Source organism: Physella acuta, unplaced genomic scaffold (genome assembly GCF_028476545.2).
Source record: "Physella acuta isolate Inbredline_101_S28 unplaced genomic scaffold, ASM2847654v3 ptg000150l, whole genome shotgun sequence".
Lineage (NCBI taxonomy): Eukaryota > Metazoa > Mollusca > Gastropoda > Physidae > Physella > Physella acuta.
In genome coordinates, this window is record NW_026731669.1 from 432,352 (window position 1) to 446,168 (window position 13,817).

The following is a 13,817-nucleotide window of genomic DNA, read 5'->3' on the forward strand; positions in this document are numbered from 1 at the left end:
GTTGAGTTACAGTAAAATACTATATCAGTTTTGTTTTTATCTTTCATTTGAAAGGGTTACAAAAATGCAATATAATAAAACAATTAATACGTTTCTTATGTACATCTATTTACCTATCATGCAATTCTAATGATGGTTCAGTAGTCTTATCGACCATTGCCCATTAGAAATCCAAGCATAATGCCTGGTTGTTAAGATGAGAAGAGCCAGATGTTGCCCACATATCAGTCGCCCTTTCCTTACACAATTGGTGGAATCAAATATATCTAACCTAATCCTTACATAACATGATTTTATTTAAGTTATACTGAGCTGATTAAAATGAAGATCGCAGTTCTCCTTCTTCTGGTGTGTCTTGCAAATCTCTGTGTTGTATCGGTCAGGTCAGTAAAATAAATTAAACTATCTTCTTTAAATAACCATTTTCTTATATTGGTAATATATAGATAGACAAACTAACAACAAAAACAGTCAGGTAGACAAACAAACAAAAACAACAACAGAGAGACAGACATACAAAAAAAAGTTTAATAGTTGGATCGGTGGATGAAAGGTTGGGTGGGTGGGTTTAGGGTTGGAGGTTGGATGGATTGATGGATAGAAGAATGGATTTGGAAATTGGAAAGGATGTGGATATGGATATAGAGATATATGTATTTGAAGATTAAGCTTCGTTTTATTCCCTATCAAACAGTTGTTGTAAAAGGTATGGTGAAGGCTGTTTAAGTAAGAAGTGGTGCTGTGAAGATAATGATTGTGTGGTTAATAGAAGGTATTAAATATTTTTTTCAGTCATTAAAATTATAAGTCGGATTTTCCTTAAATTTTTAAATAATTTTTTCAAAGGAGCTTTAATGTCCTTAAGGTTTATTGTTACTGAGATTTAATTTAAAATTGCCTTCGAAACGAATTTTTTGAAGCATGTTTTATTGTTCAATTTTCGATTAATTCATTATGCTAAACTCGAGAATAAGCTCGGTGTACAATGGCAAATCGTTTAAATAACAAAGTAGTTATTTCCATACTAAAACAACGCCTGACACCACACCAGTAATGCAGTACAGGTTATTCAAAACGTTTAAGAAAGATTTGTTGTACAATCTTGGTTTTGTAAGTTGTACATAGGCTGTATGAGTTTTGTCTCCCTAGCTTGAAAATAGTGCAAAAGACAACGTTCACGAACAAGAAATAATTCAAAAGTTTAAAGACATCTCCGATTTTAATCTAATACTTATTTATGAAATGTCCACTATCAGGCTGAAGTGGTATTCAATTTATAGACTTTAATATTGCTAGTATGTAATAGCTTTAGGATACAAATAGTTTGATTATAGTAATTGTTGTTATCCAAAAATATTTAATAAAAACCTCCATCCATTATTGTTTCATATTAGTTTTCTTTTCTTTCTTTATATAGAAGATATGAAGGAGATGGTGGAGAAAAAATATGTTGGCCTGCAAAGTAGTAAGTTATAGAGACCTGAAAAATAATGCGTAGTTAAAGGTTGTTTCTTTAAGTTTATAATACATTTTTTAACATAAACATACTTTTTAAAAAAAAAATATCTTCGCCATGTCTGTCTTCTAATTATAACACATACTCCATTTTTTCAATACTAACCGACACTTTCACTATTAACATTGTTTGCGTCACATCTCCATCCAAAATCACAACATCTCAATCAATACATTCAGCAACAAAGTATCCTAATCTTCTATTGTTCATAAAATGTTTAGATAAATGATAAAATAGCAATGCTTTACACATTAACGTTGCATACAAAATTTTACTCAGCAAGACTTTAAAGTTTCCAATTATAAAACTGACTGCGCAGATCAAAGTATAACACACAGGAACGCTTTCAAAATACTGAATTTAAAAAAAAACAATCGATGATTTATGATATACACATTTTAGTGTGCGTATTAAACGTGTTTGCTTGTAAGTTAAATTAAAAAAAAAGAAAAAAATATAAACAGTCTTTATGTTTAGAATTTTAATATTTGTAATTATATACATATAACTGTAATGGTATTATTTGCTCTGTTATTTTTTTCCCTTGTAGAAAAGAAAATGAATGAAAGAATCTTTAAGAAAAAATAAACATCTGATTCTGGCATTGACATATGTTTTTATGGTTGTTTTTTTTTTACTTTGGTTTTTTACTAAATGAACGCGGATCATACCCAGAACAATCAGTTGTGTCGCCAGATACAAATATATATATATATATATATATATATATATATATATATATATATATATATATATATATATATATATATATATATGAAGAAATGTATGTTTGTGTTTGTTTGTTTGTATGTCTTTTATGCATTACTAAACCTTTCATTACATCGCCATGAAACTTTGGGAAGTTGTTGAGAATATTCCTGAGGTGGTTTTTGCGAAAAAAAAATTCCTATTCGAAGGGGCGGCTCCCCAGCAGGGCGCGATTTCATTTTTCTCTATATGCGGTATATAAAAAAAACGATTTTGGTTGGACAGCGTTCATTCGATAGCCATGAGACTTTGGGGATTTGATTAGAACACTACAGGGAAGGGTTCTGTAGAAAAATAATTTAAATTTCGCAAGGGCGCTGCCACAGGAGGGTCCGATTTTTCTCTACATACTGTATATAAAATTAAAAGTCGATTGCATTTTAACATCGTTCATCAAACTTTGGGGAGTTAATTAGAACACTTCAGGTGAGATTTCTGTAAAAATCTTTTTTTCATAATATTGCAAGGGCGGCGCCACGGGATAGTGGGATTTTTCTCTAGATACGGTATATAAAAAGAAAAGACGATTGCGATTCGACACAGTTTATCCGGGTGCCATCTTTATAATACTAAAATTCAAGTTTGTTTACATGTTTGAAAAATTTTTTTGTTTGTCTAATTTGCTACTGGAGAGAATCTGCACTATGTGGAGAGCTGTAAAATAGTATGTAGGTAGAGAACGATTTTTGTTTTCAGACAGACTGTTAATCACAAATTTATTTAAAGACGTTAATTAATTTATTGATTTATTCATTGATGGATTAACCACATTAATTTTAGAAGTTTCAAACGATGGCTTAATTTGACGGAATAGTGACGTCACACGATTTGTTTACATTTTACATCAACAATGGCGGCTTCTATCGAAGAAAACTGTTTTCCCATACCAATGTTTAAAGCGTTCTGAAGCTAAATTTTTCGACTATAACTTTAACAGCACTCGACGAGGGCTAAAAAGTGACCTCGACTGACCGGCGCCTTATATGGGCTATATTACGAAAAAAAATTTCCTCCTACGACCCCCCTTGAAATTTTGTGATGTGGTAGGAGAACGCCTTGGGGTGTCACAAAAAACTCGCCATGTTCGGGAAGAATCGGGAAATGGGTCAAAACTGACCAGTTGTATTTCCCTATATAATCTTTGTATTTTATGGGAAAAACGTAGGGTCATTTCAAAACGAATTTTAGGGCACTTACCATCTTTACATCTGGCTAATTTTTGGCGTGTTTATACGTAAATGGCTTGGCCGTAGGGCAGACCTATCGGTCTTACTCAAAGCCCTCGACGAGGGCAAAAAAAAAGACCGCGAGTGAAATTCTCTTTATATGAGCTCTATTACGAAAAAAATTTTCCTCCGACGACCCCCCTTGATATTTTGTGAGGTGGTAGGAGAACGCCTTGGGGTATCACAAAAAACTCGGCATATCTGGGAAAACTTCGTAAAGGGGTCAAAACTGACCAGTTGTATTTCCCTATATAATCTTTGTATTTTATAGGAAAAACAGAGGGTCATTTCAACGCGGATTTTAGGGTACTTAAACTCAGTATATCTGGCTAATTTTTTGCATACTCTTAGGAGAATGGCTTGACCTTTAAAGTTCACTCAAAGCCCTCGACGAGGGCTAAAAAGTGACCGCGAGAGAAATTCTCTTTATATGAGCTCTATTACGAAAAAAATTTTCCTCCTACGACCCCCCTTGAAATTTTGTGAGGTGGTAGAAGAAGGCCTTGGGGTGTCACAAAAAACTCGCCATGTCCTGGAAAAATCGGGAAATGGGTCAAAACTGACCAGTCGTATTGCCCTATATAATCTTTGTATTTTATGGCAAAAACAGGGAAATTTTAACACAATTTTTAGGTTACTTAACGTCTGTACTTCATGCTAAGTTTTTGCATACACTACTATAGATTACTATGCCGTATGGAAAAACTGTTGGTCAGACTCAAAGCCCTCGACGAGGGCTAAAAGATGATCGTGAGTGAAATTCTCCTTATATGAGATACATATATATATAAATAGACGAACGATCCCCTTAATATTATATGACGTCGTAGACCAACCCTGGAAGGTAACAAAAAAAATTTATTCCCGTCGGAAACAGCCATTATAGTCGTTAAATATGTTCATATACCGTAATTTCTTATATAAGCATAGCAACTGTTTGTAAAAAAAAAGTAAACAAAGTCTTACGTCATACGCTCAGTTTTCAAGGGAGGTAACGTCTGTAAAATTATTATTTTTCAAATAATTGTATACTATTTTAAACAGAAACAGAAAATGACGAAGTATAGCATTTGGTTTAGTACAAAATTAAGTTGTTTATTCAGTTACGTATCCTAATTAAATAAATAAATACATTTCAAAAGGCAATGTAATATAAACTATGAGATATACAGTTCATGGAACCTGTGTAGTTCTAATTCCATTTTAGTTATACATTGCGTACTTTCCGATATTTCTTTGTGAACGGTATTTAAATGACAAACAAAAACATTTTTTTTCTAAAGTTAGCATTACTGTTTAAATTAAAGCACTCCACACCCAATCCATCGCTAAATAATTAAGTATTCAAATTCTAAAATGTTATTTAAAAACCTAAGCGAAGCTAGGCAGTATGCCTAGTATTCTATATAGGAAATATGTCGTTATAGGTGGCGGTATACTTTTTTGTGGGTCTCTGTCTGTCCCCCTCCCCTCGCCTGAAAGAAATCTAAATATAACTTTTGTCAAGTCAGAGCTAATATGCAAAGTTTAAGGGTATGACTATGACTATATTTAATTAGAATGTGCAGTAGGTAAGGGCCGATCAAAGCGAAATTCTGTTAAAATGCCGATTTCGGGTAAAAATTGGATTTCAATATCTTTCGTTTTCGGTTAAATTTGAAGTTGAGATGAAGATTTTGCTTTTGGTATAGAGAAAAAAACATCACCGTCAACCTAGCGCCTGTTGTATTTCTCCCACAACGCGCCATTTACCGCCCAATTAATATTATTATACCCCCTGAGTCACCGGTAAGTGGAGGATCAATCGTCTTTTTAATTTCCGATGCAGTATTTCCAATCTCTTCCTGTATTGTAGTTCACAATCGTTCTGTAGGCCTACAGATCTACAGATCTCACTCCTGTTCGTATTTTTCTTTTGTTTTACCTTACTATTAAAGTTTTCAAGCCCAAATAATTTAATTGGCATCTTTAACAGTCGGGTAAGTGTGTTTAGCTTCTGTTTGAACATTTTTATCCAATTGTTTTTGTATTAGATAAATGTTTACACGAATACTTTTGAATATTATAAAACATATACTTTTTGAATTGTTAATGTTTTAGGATTTCTTAGATAGGATAGTGTTTTATGTCGATTTACATAAGTAATATTTTGATAATCAAATATTAAAATGTACTCAAAACATGTTATTTATATATTTAAAAGAAGGTTGCATGTGGTTTACAAATATTGTAATTAAATTTTGATTTCTACTAGTTAAAGTAAACCCCAAGAAAAAAAGATAGCAGTAGCACGCAGGGTTACTAACTTTAGTTAACTTTATTTTTATGCCTTATTATTCTTTTAGTAGTAAGATTTGTTTGTTATATTATTGCAGAAATTTGTCTTGCCTACAATAACAAGCAGATACGTTTTGTATACCTGAAGAGTGGTAATATTCCCGGATCATCATCATCTTTCGTTTGTGGCGCCTGGAGAGCAAACTGCTGCAACCACACCTTTCAAATGAACTCGGTTTTGGGCTGCTCCCTTTATCTGTGCTCACGTGAGCCCAGATGTCTTAGACTCTTCCTCTACCGTTCGTTTCCGTGTTTTCTTTGGCCTGCTCACTTTCCTTTTTCCTTTTGAATTCCAGTCAATAGCATTTGCAATATTATCTTTTTCTCTACTTAGTGTGTGTCATATCCATCCCCATTTACGGTCCTTTATATCCTTATCTATTGGCTGTTGTTTTGAAATTTGACACAGGTTTTTGTTTGATATTTTAAGTATATGTCGTAAGCAATTATTTGTGAACGACTCTAGCCTATCGGTATTTGCCTTTGTAACCCTAAAAGTCTCCGAGCCATAGAGCAATACTGCCTTGACATTTGTGTTGAAATCCCAATTTTGCTCCGGAGTGACGGGGCCGTGCACCTCCAGATCGGGCGCAGTGAGTTGAAGGCACATCTAGCCTTGTTATTGCGTCATTTTATGTCATCATCTGCTCCCCTGTCCTTGTTGGTCACGCTTCCCAGATTCGCGAATGTGTTTGTTTATCGCATAACTTCCCCATTTAGCTGTATGGGCAGGTCCTGGATTTTATTGATTCTAATGCCCTGCTTTATTTTTATTGATTTTTAGTCCAAATTTGGACGCTTCTTCAGATAGCCGATTCAGTTTGGCTTGTGCATGCGGATGCTTGTGAGAAAGTAGGCAGATGTCATCTGCGAAATAGAGATATTCCAGACTTTTAGAGAAACCCCAATGGATTCTTGTGTAGTGTTTTGTTGTTTTCAGCATGATCCAGTTGATTACAATCAATAATATAATTGGCTATATCATACATCCCCGTTTCACTCCAGTCTTAATTGTGAAGTGTTTTGTTAATTTTCCCTTGTGTATTACCTGACTGGTGGAGTCTTTATATAGATTATGTTTGATAGATTAGCATAGACGTTTTAGTTACGGTTTGGATCTGATAATATCAAATTAAATTAGGTCTCATAAGGTTGGGTTAGGTTAAGTTTGTTTAGGTTATGTTAGCTACAAATATATGCATCTTAATTCAAGATTAACTTGTCATTACAAGCTTTTATTTAGCCGTCTTTTTTATGTCTATGGATGGAAATTCCAAAGCTAAATTTCTATTAATTGCATCTGACCAATTCATTTCAAATTGGTATGTATGTCAAGACCCAAGGACAATGCAATATGACATCACATTGGACTCAATTGGATGTCCACTTAATTTTTTTATGAATTGATCAATATTTCAAATATATGTATAAATAAATAAATAAATAAATAAATAAATAAATAAATAAATAAATAAATAAATAAATAAATAAATAAATAAATAAATAAATAAATAAATAAATAAATAAATAAATAAATAAATAAATAAATAAATAAATAAATAAATAAATAAATAAATAAATAAATAAATAAATAAATAAATAAATAAATAAATAAATAAATAAATAAATAAATAAATAAATAAATAAATAAATAAATTAATAAATAAATAAATAAATAAATAAATAAATAAATAAATAAATAAATAAATAAATAAATAAATAAATAAATAAATAAATAAATAAATAAATAAATAAATAAATAAATAAATAAATAAATAAATAAATAAATAAATAAATAAATAAATAAATAAATAAATAAATAAATAAATAAATAAATAAATAAATAAATAAATAAATAAATAAATAAATAAATAAATAAATAAATAAATAAATAAATAAATAAATAAATAAATAAATAAATAAATAAATAAATAAATAAATAAATAAATAAATAAATAAATAAATAAATAAATAAATAAATAAATAAATAAATAAATAAATAAATAAATAAATAAATAAATAAATAAATAAATAAATAAATAAATAAATAAATAAATAAATAAATAAATAAATAAATAAATAAATAAATAAATAAATAAATAAATAAATAAATAAATAAATAAATAAATAAATAAATAAATAAATAAATAAATAAATAAATATATATATATATATATATATATATATATATATATATATATATATATATATATATATATATATATATATATATATATATATATATATATATATATATATATATATATATATATATATATATATATATATATATATATATATGGTGCTATTTACCTCTCTATCATCAGTGAAACCCTATTTAAGTTTTTAAATTAATAATGCACTAATTAAAGAAACTTATTTTTTTTCTCTTAATACGTAATAATACACCACAATTTAAAAACTCATAAAAATATTGCGTGTGTCACTGTTTATTGAACACCTTAAATTTCTTTACTAAACTTTAAGAATTGACTCATGCTTTTTTACTGGTATGTAAATAGTAGTGAATTTTTAAATACGAGCTATTCAGTTGTTTTAATTTCTTTTTTTTCAGTAATTCATAATTTGTGAATTTGACACTACCAATGCTGCGACTGAAAATATATTGCTTTAAAAAACTATCAGTAGCTCGTGAATGACGATAATACTCACCCTCACTTTCTACTCCTTTCCCCTCCCCTCTTTAAAGTCCGTGACGACAGTTTAAAGACGTCACTGAAAAGATCAATCAGAACTTGTTATTACCTCTCATTAATTTCAAATCGTTTAAAAAATAAATTATCTACACCAAATAGCCGGCACTAGGATTGTCAACATTTAGTGTTAGCTTCAGCCTACCAGACTGGTGGGGATGGGGAGAATGTAGCTATAAGCCTAGAGAGCGGGGAAGTAACAGGAAAATAATGCATGTCTCCTTTTTATTTTATATATATATATATATATATATATATATATATATATATATATATATATATATATATATATATATATATATATATATATATATATATATATATATATATATATAGTTAGATAGATTGATAGATATCCCTTAACGCGTTATCGTGACATACCGATTTAGCGGGTAGCATATGCGCATAGGTGTATTTATCCTACTAATGCCGGTCGTTGTGTATTGGGTACATCCAGACGGTTGGATCGGTACCAACGGTACTCCCGCCCATCGTAATTTTTTGACTTCGTGAATTCAGCCTACTTACGTGATTATTATTACTAAATAGGTGATCCGTTTTTGCTCCAAAAATGCTAATAGCTTTATTATTCACTCCTTTATGTATATAAACAGTATAAATCAGATGATAATAATTTTGGAAGTTATCGGCTGATTACGGTTTGTCGCGTTTTTGCGACATCCGCCAATAAGACATAACATGGTACTTGGGTGCAAAGCAAGTATAACGAAATACCATGCATCGCCAAGCTGTCATTTATTAAAGTATGATTATAAAAAATTAAAGGATTTACAATATAGTCTTCGGCTATATATAAAAGTGCACTTTAGAACAGTACGGTCCATGTGATAGGTAAAGTAGAGTTCACCTGTTTCATTGACATTGGCAAATGGAGAGAGATCGATGCTGGAATAATGTGATCATGTTGCTGGGTAAATATAACGAATTTAGCTTTGAAATAGCATTGTAAAATAATGAGAGAACATAAAAAATATGGACAACAGGAATTGAGGTGGTGGACCACTATACTGGATACAAAACAAAAAAAGGTCTTCACAGTGACCTTGACAACACTATTACTGAGCATAGACCTACACCTCATAATAAATACATTAAGGTTGAACACTGACAAAAATAAATTTTTGCAGTGCTATTGAATACCTACGTTCGTGGCATTATACCGGCATTTAGTACCGACAGCAGTGTTATTGAACAGCACTGTCATTGGTAATCAATAGGAGCATCATTCGAGCACAACAGCCGTAGCACGAAGAACCGAAATCGGAAACATAGGGTAACAATAGCAGTGAGTACCCACAGCAGCTGCATTGAGCATGGAAGAATATACAACGACTGAACACTGGCATTTAGAACAGTATTTGCTCACATGTTTTGTGTGTATAGAAAATATAAGTCAAATGAGAAATATGCGTCTTTATTAGTTGACCTTGAATAGGACTTAACGAAAATGACTTAACCGGGGACAACTAAGTCTCTACACATTTAAGAAAGTCCTTTGTGTTAGAAAGTGTTGTGTTACTGTAGTGTAGTAGAACCACGACAACAAAGCTTCAAAATAACAATTCATAAGAGTTAGTCAGTGAGCAGGTGCAGCAGATTTATGTAACGCTATGCCTGAGCTATTAAACTATAGTTTTCAAGGATTTCGTATGTTTAGTTTGTGATATTTTATTGTTTGTGCTGGATATTTAGAGAAACTGACCCGGACTAAAATCATTAAATTACTGTTTGGTCCATACGTGCCTGATGTAGCGTTTTCGCGACATACAGTAATTAGCATTAAAATAAGACCAAATTAAAGACATTTATATAACTCAAAATCAGTGTCAGTATGATGAGTGTAAATCAGCACAAATAATATGTTACACGTTTGGAACATCATCAAGGGGATATATATATATATATATATATATATATATATATATATATATATATATATATATATATATATATATATATATATATATATATATATATATTTAAAGCTGGTTATAAAAAATGTATTATACATTTTAATTTTGTGTCTGTTGGTCTGTGCTCATATTTGGGCTGATGCGTATGTAATTTCGTTCAGATTGTCTACCTGTTGCGTTACAGTAAAATACTATATCATTTTTGTTTTTATCTTTCATTTGAAAGGGTTACAAAAATGCAATATAATAAAACAATTAATACGTTTCTTATGTACATCTATTTACCTATCATGCAATTCTAATGATGGCTCAGTAGTCTTATCGACCATTGCCCATTAGAAATCCAAGCATAATGCCTGGTTGTTAAGATGAGAAGAGCCAGATGTTGCCCACATATCAGTCGCCCTTTCCTTACACAATTGGTGGAATCAAATATATCTATCCTAATCCTTACATAACATGATTTTATTTAAGTTATACTGAGCTGATTAAAATGAAGATCGCAGTTCTCCTTCTTCTGGTGTGTCTTGCAAATCTCTGTGTTGTATCGGTCAGGTCAGTAAAATAAATTAAACTATCTTCTTTAAATAACCATTTTCTTATATTGGTAATATATAAATAGACAAACTAACAACAAAAACAGTCAGGTAGACAAACAAACAAAAACAACAACAGAGAGACAGACAAACAAAAAAAAGTTTAATAGTTGGATCGGTGGATGAAAGGTTGGGTGGGTGGGTTTAGGGTTGGAGGTTGGATGGATTGATGGATAGAAGAATGGATTTGGAAATTGGAAAGGATGTGGATATGGATATAGAGATATATGAATTTGTAGATTTAGCTTCGTTTTATTCTCTATCAAACAGTTGTTGTAAAAGGACTGGTGAAGACTGTGTAAGTAAGAAGTGGTGCTGTGAAGATAATGATTGTGTGGTTAATAGAAGGTATTAAATATTTTTTTCAGTCATTAAAATTATGAGTCGGATTTTCCTTAAATTTTTAAATAATTTTTTCAAAGGAGCTTTAATGTCCTTAAGGTTTATTGTTACTGAGATTTAATTTAAAATTGCCTTCGAAACGAATTTTTTGAAGCATGTTTTATTGTTCAATTTTCGATTAATTCATTATGCTAAACTCGAGAATAAGCTCGGTGTACAATGGCAAAACGTTTAAATAACAAAGTAGTTATTTCCATACTAGAACAACGCCTGACACCACACCAGTAATGCAGTACAGGTTATTCAAAACGTTTAAGAAAGATTTGTTGTACAATCTTGGTTTTGTAAGTTGTACATAGGCTGTATGAGTTTTGTCTCCCTAGCATGAAAATAGTGCAAAAGACAACGTTCACGAACAAGAAATAATTCAAAAGTTTAAAGACATCTCCGATTTTAATCTAATACTTATTTATGAAATGTCCACTATCAGGCTGAAGTGGTATTCAATTTATAGACTTTAATATTGCTAGTATGTAATAGCTTTAGGATACAAATAGTATGATTATAGTAATTGTTGTTATCCAAAAATATTTAATAAAAACCTCCATCCATTATTGTTTCATATTAGTTTTCTTTTCTTTCTTTATATAGAAGAGATAAAGGAGATGGTGGAGAAAAAATATGTTGGCCTGCAAAGTAGTAAGTTATAGAGACCTGAAAAATAATGCGTAGTTTAAGGTTGTTTCTTTAAGTTTATAATACATTTTTTAACATAAACATACTTTTTTAAAAAAAAATATCTTCGCCATGTCTGTCTTCTAATTATAACACATACTCCATTTTTTTCAATACTAACCGACACTTTCACTATTAACATTGTTTGCGTCACATCTCCATCGAAAATCACAACATCTCAATCAATACATTCAGTAACAAAGTATCCTAATCTTCTATTGTTCATAAAATGTTTAGATAAATGATAAAATAGCAATGTTTTACACATTAACGTTGCATACAAAATTTTACTCAGCAAGACTTTAAAGTTTCCAATTATAAAACTGATTGCGCAGATCAAAGTATAACACACAGGAACGCTTTCAAAATACTGAATTTTAAAAAAAAAACAATCGATGATTTATGAAATACACATTTTAGTGTACGTATTAACGTGTTTGCTTGTTGGGTAAGTTAAATTAAAAAAAAAGAAAAAATATAAACAGTCTTTATGTTTAGAATTTTAATATTTGTGATTATATACATATAACTGTAATGGTATTATTTACTCTGTTATTTTTTTCCCTTGTAGAAAAGAAAATGAATGAAAGAATCTTTAAGAAAAAATAAACATCTGATTCTGGCATTGACATATGTTTTTATGGTTGTTTTTTTTTTACTTTGGTTTTTTACTAAATGAACGCGGATCATACCCAGAACAATCAGTTGTGTCGCCAGATACAAATATATATATATATATATATATATATATATATATATATATATATATATATATATATATATATATATATATATATATATATATATATATATATATATACATATATATATATATATATATATGAAGAAATGTATGTTTGTGTTTGTTTGTTTGTTTGTATGTCTTTTATGCATTACTAAACCTTTCATTACATCGCCATGAAACTTTGGGAAGTTGTTGAGAATATTCCTGAGGAGGTTTTTGCGAAAAAAAAATTCCTATTCGAAGGGGCGGCTCCCCAGCAGGGCGCGATTTCATTTTTCTCTATATGCGGTATATAAAAAAGCGATTTTGGTTGGACAGCGTTCATTCGATAGCCATGAGCCTTTGGGGATTTGATTAGAACACTACAGGGAAGGGTTCTGTAGAAAAATAATTTAAATTTCGCAAGGGCGCTGCCACAGGAGGGTCCGATTTTTCTCTACATACTGTATATAAAATTAAAAGTCGATTGCATTTTAACATCGTTCATCAAACTTTAGGGAGTTAATTAGAACACTTCAGGTGAGATTTCTGTAAAAATCTTTTTTTCATAATATCGCAAGGGCGGCGCCACGGGATAGTGGGATTTTTCTCTATATACGGTATATAAAAATAAAAGACGATTGCGATTCGACACAGTTTATCCGGGTGCCATCTTTATAATACTAAAATTCATGTTTGCTTACATGTTTGAAATTTTTGTTTGTTTGTCTAATTTGCTACTGGAGAGAATCTGCACTATGTGGAGAGCTGTAAAATAGTATGTAGGTAGAGAACGATTTTTGTTTTCAGACAGACTGTTAATCACAAATTTATTTAAAGACGTTAATTAATTTATTGATTTATTCATTGATAGATTAACTACATTAATTTTAGAAGTTTCAAACGATGGCTTAACTTTGACGGA

At 30.3% G+C, this 13,817-nt stretch overlaps 1 protein-coding gene across 1 annotated transcript in view; it reads left to right on the top strand.

The window, feature by feature from the left end:
• The window catches only part of LOC131935588 (uncharacterized), a 33,235-nt gene extending 20,438 nt beyond the window's left edge, over window positions 1–12,797 (top strand). Inside the window, exons 3-9 of the mRNA XM_059292073.1 lie at window positions 303–383; window positions 695–772; window positions 1,418–1,465; window positions 10,970–11,050; window positions 11,362–11,439; window positions 12,085–12,132; window positions 12,740–12,797. Of these exons, the coding sequence (XP_059148056.1) occupies window positions 322–383; window positions 695–772; window positions 1,418–1,465; window positions 10,970–11,050; window positions 11,362–11,439; window positions 12,085–12,132; window position 12,740 (396 nt within the window). The 5' untranslated portion in view covers window positions 303–321 and the 3' untranslated portion in view covers window positions 12,741–12,797. The remainder of the gene's footprint in view (window positions 1–302; window positions 384–694; window positions 773–1,417; window positions 1,466–10,969; window positions 11,051–11,361; window positions 11,440–12,084; window positions 12,133–12,739) is intronic.
• Window positions 12,798–13,817: the final 1,020 nt, after the last annotated feature.